At 40.2% G+C, this 7,757-nt stretch overlaps 1 protein-coding gene across 2 annotated transcripts; it reads left to right on the plus strand.

Annotated features, from left to right (window-relative positions):
- Positions 1-1,002: 1,002 nt before the first annotated feature.
- Positions 1,003-7,136, plus strand: adcyap1b (adenylate cyclase activating polypeptide 1b). 2 transcript variants are annotated; one of them, XM_044221099.1, is made up of 5 exons: positions 1,003-1,312; positions 1,712-1,816; positions 2,760-2,894; positions 3,261-3,365; positions 3,991-7,136. In XM_044221099.1, exons 2-5 carry the CDS (start codon positions 1,713-1,715, stop codon positions 4,172-4,174), a joined length of 528 nt encoding a protein of 175 aa, XP_044077034.1. In that variant the 5' UTR covers positions 1,003-1,312; position 1,712; the 3' UTR covers positions 4,175-7,136. The 2 variants fall into 2 exon arrangements, with proteins under 2 accessions (XP_044077034.1, XP_044077036.1); XM_044221101.1 differs by lacking the exon at positions 3,261-3,365.
- Positions 7,137-7,757: the final 621 nt, after the last annotated feature.

Raw genomic sequence — 7,757 nt, forward strand, 5'->3', positions numbered from 1 at the left:
ATTTTATTTGGCAGCATTATTAGCACATAAAAATTAAGAGATTGCAGAGAAGTCGCAAGCACGAAGAGGTTCGACTTATTGCCGAGTATTGGTGGAAAGAATCAGGCCCGACTGCTTCTTGGTTAACTGCACCATATATAACAGTATAGCTACAAGCCTTTTCTCGGGATTTTTCGTTTTAACGTATCAACCAGTGCATTATAGTGACACAGACGATTTCAGAACAATGTTGGGGAAATGGGTGAATCGTTTCTAAAGCCACGTAGGCTGGTAGCTCTCTGAACCGGCACCCTGCGTCACCAGCCCGCGTGTTCAATTCAGACTACGTGCCTCGTTTATTTCAACAATCAAACGGATAGGCCGAGGCCTTATAGCGCTGTCATTGCATGGGCCATTAAAATCCACCCCCTCGATATCCAGTGAGCAATTATTGGAAATGATTAGAAAAAGTTACTGTAAATACAGAAAGCGCAATTTGAGAAGATTCATTTCAGCACTGGACGGCTCCTGACTCCCCAGGGGCCTTGAACTTTGGTCAGCGGAAGCCTGATCAAAACCGTCCAGTCACACGAAACCACCACCATCACCACCAGCGAAGAGAGATGATCATTTCCCATCTCAGTCATAGTAATAAAAGCCTAATTGGACTTATTGATGATGACGCGGAGGGGGGGCGTTCGCGGTGAGGGACAAACTGATTTGTATTGGCCGTCACCTCGTCCTGTGCAAAAGTTCAAATGCATTCACAACCATTTCTGGGTTTTTTTGTTTGTTTTTTTAAAGAAGAAAGTTTGGAAGTAAACTTCCATTTTAGGAGGGAGGTGGTGGTGGTGGTTGGGGGGGAGGGGGGGGAGGGGGGTCTGACTGATGCATCGATGAGGAAGGAACTGTACTTTTATATTCCGGGAGGCAGACTTGATGACGTCTATAGCATCCTTAATGTGACTTATTGGAGGGAGGGGAGAGGGGGGCAAGGCTTACGATACATGGATAAAAAGCAAAGGCAATCACAGCACAGGACAAAAGTTTAGAGCAACGATATGTAGACGAACATACGGCGCACTTTCCCACCGAGTTTTTGTTTGCTTGTGCGACTGGCTGAGTCCTATTGATTGTGTATAAAAGTGAGGTAGGCTGCACTGAGGGGAACATAAGGAGACGACGGAGGCGCTTCAGTCGAGAAAGAAGTGCCGTGAGAAAGAAACCGTCTCTCTTTCTCTCTCTCACACACACGCACACACACACACCACCACCACAGCCGCGCCCGGATCACATCCTCCAGCACAGCGCTCTCCCTGCTTCCCTGCTATAGGTATGTGCTTTATCTGCGGATTGTCTTAAAACTCGGAGAAATTCATTGATGGAGAGCGAAATAAAGTAATGGAAATGATTCTTTTTTTTTCCTGCACTGCACGGAGGTCTGCAGTTTTTAATTACTTTGGCGCTGCATGCAAAGGATTCTGTGTCAAAGCCACAGTCAAACTTTTACGAAATGGGATTAATAAAACAGACAGAAATCTTTTTGGTTTGAGCAAACGGACGTTGTGTTTGTCCAGCTAATTTAAAAAGCTTTATATTCGATCCAGTTTTGTAGTTTGTGATAAGAGAATTAGCACAGCATGTGAATTTGACAGAACAAAGAGCGAGCATGTTGTTTCTATAGGAGTGATTAACCTGTTTAATGTTATGTCTGTTTTTCATTTTCTAACAGCATGGCCAGTTCGAGTAAAGCGACTTTAATCTTGCTCATCTACGGAATCTTAATGCACTACAGCGTCTTCTGCACACCTATCGGACTAAGTTACCCTAAGATTAGGTAGGTGTATTTGCTTTATGCATCTTTACAACCTGAGCATGGTGGTATTTTGTAATTAATCCACGTTAAATGCTGCTGAACGATTCAATGATGGCATTGTGATTAATGATAAAAATCTTATTTGAGGATTTGGATTTGGGCACTTTTATTTCAATCAGTGTGCGTAATTGCGCACAAACTATGCGCGCAATTTTAAATCACAGAATCGAGAGGAATAACTAAAGGAAATACAGTAATTTCAACACACACAAATGCAAGTCTTGTGTGGAAAATGGCAATGGAAATTGCGTAGAGGTATCTGTCCGGAGGGACGGTTCACAAAACTCCCCTTATTAAAAATGAGAGTGCAGTCAATGCAATGGATAGCCCTTGGGATGACGGTGGACTGGCGTCACCAAGGAGAGGCGAGTCAAAACGAATAGGAGAGCTCCATCCATTTAAGATTTATACTTTTTTATCAGTGAAAAGCATATCCATAATTTGGGCGTGGTTCTTATCGATTCAGATTTTTCACTGCTAATTGCAGCATTCTTTTAATAAAATCTTGGCACCACGCCTACAGTTATCATCATCATTTTCACACCCATTGTTTCGAACTTTAAATAATTAATGAGGCTGTAGCTTGTGTTAAGAGCAGCAGCATCAAGTTGGAATTAAAAATAGATTTTCCCGATGAAAAAAAAATCGATTTAAAGAAAGAAAAAATTAAGCAACACACATTTAACACATTTTAAGCCTTTTTTGGGGGTCAAATTTAAATAATTCGTTTTCTGGTTTTATTTAAAAATACCTATTGCATTTTTTCCGTTTTCTTCCCTTAACTCTAATGCATTTAACCTCCCACTGGTTTTAGAAAACAGAAGCAGACATTTTGGCATTCTTTCACTCCTGCGTCCCACTTGTGCTCAGATCAGATTTGTGATGAATGTTCTCCCTTTTGCAGACTTGAAAACGACGCCTTCGATGAGGATGGGAATTCATTATCTGACATGGGTTTTGATAGCGATCAGATTGCTATACGAAGTCCGCCATCCTTGAACGACGACGCGTACACTCTATACTACCCACAGGAGAAGAGGTAAATGTGCTTTCACGTCACAGCTAAAGCCTCGAGCTGGATTCCGTTTTAATGACTTTTTTGCTGTTTGCGATAATGTTTGCTTGTTTTGTTTTCCCCAGAGTTTCTCATGTTATTTGTTCAGTGTTATTTTCATACCGAGTAGCCTAAAATGTTGGTTCCAATAATGTAAATACTAAAGATAAAAGGTCGGCAGATACGGAAGGATAGCCTATGTGCAAAAAGGCTGTGAGGCTCCGATTTAATTGCACCTGATGTGATATTGGACCTGCGGGTAGGTGGGGACATTTTAGGCTACTTTTGATCATTCTGTCTGCGCTTTTTAGTCACTGATGATCTATGTGTTTTGGCGTTTTATCATCTCAGACCAGAAAGGCATGCTGAGGAAGAATTAGATAGAGCCTTGAGGGAGATCCTGGGTCAGTTAACAGCGAGACATTATCTGCATTCTCTGATGACAATTCGTGCAGGGTAAGGGCATTTCTTATAAGCGTTCACCTGCAGTCATCATTTTTTATGTTTCTCCGCTGCACAAGTCCAGGCTGCTGCATCACTGTCTATCATTTTGTGTGTGTGTGTGTGTGTGTTTTAAATCTCTCTCTAAAAAAAAAAAAACGTCTAGACATGTTTATGTCACCTTTCTGTTTCTGTTTTTGTTGTGGCGTGGCACTGCGTTCATGATTAGTGTGCTCCCTTAAGAATGAGGGTCAGTTTTCTGAGACTAAAATACACTGCGATTTGTATGTGATTAATCCATAAATTTATTTTGTTTGCCTTAATGAAAAGCCATGCGTCAGAATATGCAATGGGCTGCAAATGAATAATATGTAGCTTTTCTAAAACGCTTAAATCACTGTTTATTTTACACTGTCTTGCTTGCCGCCTTTTTTTTCAAACGAAAAAAATATATAGGATAAAATGCCCATAAATGCATTATTAATGATTGTAGGCAACATTGCGTCATGGCAAGATGGAGAGATTATCAAAGCCAAGATGTAAAATCAAAAAGAGCAGAAATCTGTTGAGAAGTGGAAGGCTGCAGCTTTAACTAATGTTATTTTTTGTTAATTTTTTGTTTGTTTTGTTGTTTTTTCAGTGACGACAACAGCATGGAGGAAGAGTCAGAGCCCTTATCCAAAAGACATTCAGATGGGATCTTCACCGACAGCTACAGTCGCTATAGAAAGCAGATGGCCGTGCAGAAATACCTGGCAGCAGTTCTGGGAAGAAGGTACAGACAGAGAGTTAGGAACAAAGGACGCCGACTCGCCTACTTGTAGCGTTGTTAAAGCGCCCAAACTGCCCTCCTGTGTATATACATCCAGTCGTTAAATCAAAGTCATTCAGATATATCTGACCAACCAGTGGATTGCGCCTGTGTTCTTTCAACATGTATTTATGTATGAAGTAAAGCCATTAAAATGAATATTTTAATAATAATATCGTTTTTTTTTCTTTTTGTACAAAAGCACTTGATACCGCACAGTTATACTTTGTGGACCAATATTTTATTTTCATGTTAAGATGTTGAAAACAAAACAAACTGACAAAAAAAAAGAAGAAATCAGAAAAAAAGATAATTGTGCACCTTCAACGTTATGCGCTTGAAATCTTTAAAGGTCATCTACATATGCAGAAAATAAATAGATTTTAAAAAGACAATCAAAGTATTGAATGTTATACTTATTTTTGTAACCAACGTTCTATTTTTTTAGTGTTGTTTGTTTTCCAAACAGGCCCAAAGAAGCAGTGAGCATGCTATGTGATGCATATCCGGCTTATCCTAAATGATAGATGTTGCCCTTGTCCACCCTTCTCCTCGCTCCCTTAATGGGAGCTCTGTGGGTTTGTATAGCTTTCTGCCCCTCCAGGGGAATTCAGATGGCTTCTGTTGTACAGCCTCTCATTCGATGGATAACTGATTGACTTACACAGTCATTCATGTAACTGGTTATAAAAATCCAACCCTCTTTAAAACAGAAATTTAACTGCGGGCTTTTGCAAAGGCATTATTGCCTTTACTAAAGATAAAGGAAGCACTCAAGTTGCTGTTAACAGTATGCGGCAAACACTGCTTGCTCACTTGCCTCAAAGTCATTTACTGTAGGAGATAAATCACGCTCGATAGGACTGTGTAAAGAATGTTCTATGTGTGTGTGTATTATGTACAGTATAGAAATTACACAGTGCAGATATTCATCTCAATGTTGTCTGTGTTCAGTCAACAGAATTATTCTGAAGAATGTGCTTCAACTGTTGATTGTATTTGGGCAGCACAACACATATTCAGAATGGACCCAGAACATGTAAGATGCAGGAAATTAAGCATTTTTGACAAGAGGTGGAGAGGAAAGGTAGCATCTGAGTTACAGTTAGGAATATTTAACTCTTATTTCTTATTTATTGGTGCATGTGGAAACTGACACCTTGCTAATTTTGCTTAGAAACTGCATGCCATTGTGCTTTTTTTGGATTGTGCTATTTGGGAGGTGGGCTGTGCTAAGCCTGTTTCAGCACCACTCCCCCCTCAGATGTGTTGGAAATGCGAACAAGGAGGGCTAGAGGTGGTGGAAACCGGTACTGCACTGACTTGTTGAATTTTTACCTCCCCTGCTGCTGTCATTGTGGATATCATAAGAGAAGACACTGGACCCCCTTTTTGCTGATTGCCTTTGTCCTGGTAGCGGTTTTTAGAGATTCTTTTGCTTCTAGATCGCCGTGCTCAATTGTTGATTTGACAGTGCTGTGGTTCATTGTTAAGACGAAGCTGATCTGTGTTAGATGTCTACTGGGGTATGTGCAGTGAGGATGTGACAAAGAGATGAAGAGAGTGTTAGGTGAGAGAGAGAGGCATGCATGGAGGGGATGAGAGAGCGGGGGACAAAGAGAGATAGTGTGTGTGAGACAGAGAAAGCAAAGTAGGCTGTTGCATAAGAGACAGGTTACAGCACCCACAAGCCTGAGAGAGGTTGTCGCACCTGCATACAGAAACAAACGAGAGGCGAGAGCGCCGCCTCTTCTCCTCACCTGCCAAAGTGAGATCAGGGTCAATGAGTCTGATAGAAAATATCAGATGTTGAATTCCCTTCACTTTGGTATCAGCAGAAGGATTAACAGTATGTGAGTGAAGCCGGACGAGGCCACTCTTAGTTTTCCTCTCGGACTACAATGGAGGTGAATGAAATTCAGCCCTGCAGCAGAGGAATCTTTACACTGACTTTTATTAGGGAGTTATCTTGTGTATCTATTCAATATTATGCAAATGCAGCTTAATGCACCCCTGCAATCCAATCAGTGGCCTGTGTACCCCCCATGGAAACTACCAATACACTGTCTTCAATTTGGATTTATCCTACAGGCTTTGTGCGAATGTGTGTGTGTGTGCCGATGTGGATGTTTGCGCATTTGAGTTTATGCACCAGTTTATGTGTGTGTGTGTGTGTGTGTGTGTGTGTGTGTGTGTGTGTGTGTGTGTGTGTGTGTGTGTGTGTGCATTTAATGTTTGTTTTGTGTGAATGAGTGACTGAATGCGCACGTGGAGGTGGAAACAGCTTTTGGCTTTGGTGCCTTGCTTCGATGTGAGAAAAAAAAAATAAAATAAAAAATTCGCCACAAGTGACAGATGGCAATTTTAGTGGCCCTACAATGCTGCAGTCCATTAGCTTACATTGAAACTTCCTTTTAGTCTGTTTAATCACTCGGCTTAGTCTGCCCCAAGAGTAGTAGAATTAGGCTTTTCTTTAAAGCATGGCCAATGATTCAGTGAGTAAAAAAAAATAAAGAATAGAATGTATATGTTGATGGAGCAGGCAATGTGTGTGTGTGCATGAGTTTGGGGGTGTTCAGTGTCTGTGAGAGTTGTGAACAATGACCGGTGTTTGTTACTATTGATTATGAGGTGTTGTTGATTGTTTTGGTATTGGTCGGTAATTTATTAATCAGAAAATAGCCCCAACATATTATTTACAACTATGTGCATCACTATCTAGAGTAAAAGGGTTTCAGAACATGACAGATGTTGTTCAGATCATAGAAAATGCCTGTTGTTGATATTTCTGAAAGCGCCAAACGCCTTACTTCAGTGTTTAATCTCTTATCTATCTGAAAACAATGTGTTTTAAAAGTGAACCTTAGTACAAGTGAAATCGTTATACACACAGGAGTCCTTATATGGGGTTTTACGTTTCTCAATGTTATGAAAGTGTTGTAAGATTTGTATGAATAAATTTTTGTAAACAACAACATTTTCTAATCAATGTCTAATCTTTGAAATACATCATTTTTTAGATGATACATGTGTTGTGAAACAAAGAAAGTGCAGCAACGTTAGAGAGCTGTAGTTGTAGCCTTGTCACACATCTTGACTACAGTCTTTTGTTTGCAGCATTAGAATCAAGCTTAAATCTACTATTAAAAGCTGAGTTTACATGATCACCAAGGGCCACATATTTGTCCGAGCAGAGATTGTCTCCTGAAACAAACACAAAACCAAGTCATAAAACAAAGTGAAACATCCTGCAGCAACCACAGCACCAACTCTGCTGTTCTCTAGTGGGTTATGTCGACCTGAAGTCCTACCACGTTCAATTTATCTTTACAAAGCCAGATCAACAGAAATTAAACAGAAAATCTGAGAAACTTAACTGAACTGGTCTAAGGTAGGGAAGGGGAATTAACATTGCATTATGAGTAAAAAGCAAAGTGAGGTGCATTTGGTGTATTTTATTGATCAATCCTCAGCTCATAATGACATTTCTAGGTGGTTTTAAAATTAAATTAAAATTTACAGTTATAAAATGAAAACAGAGAAAAAGATTGAATACATCTACGTAAATGCACCTGAAATTCAAACCGAAGAAACCG

The sequence above is a fragment of the Siniperca chuatsi genome, linkage group LG13, assembly GCF_020085105.1.
Source record: "Siniperca chuatsi isolate FFG_IHB_CAS linkage group LG13, ASM2008510v1, whole genome shotgun sequence".
NCBI classification, from domain to species: domain Eukaryota; kingdom Metazoa; phylum Chordata; class Actinopteri; order Centrarchiformes; family Sinipercidae; genus Siniperca; species Siniperca chuatsi.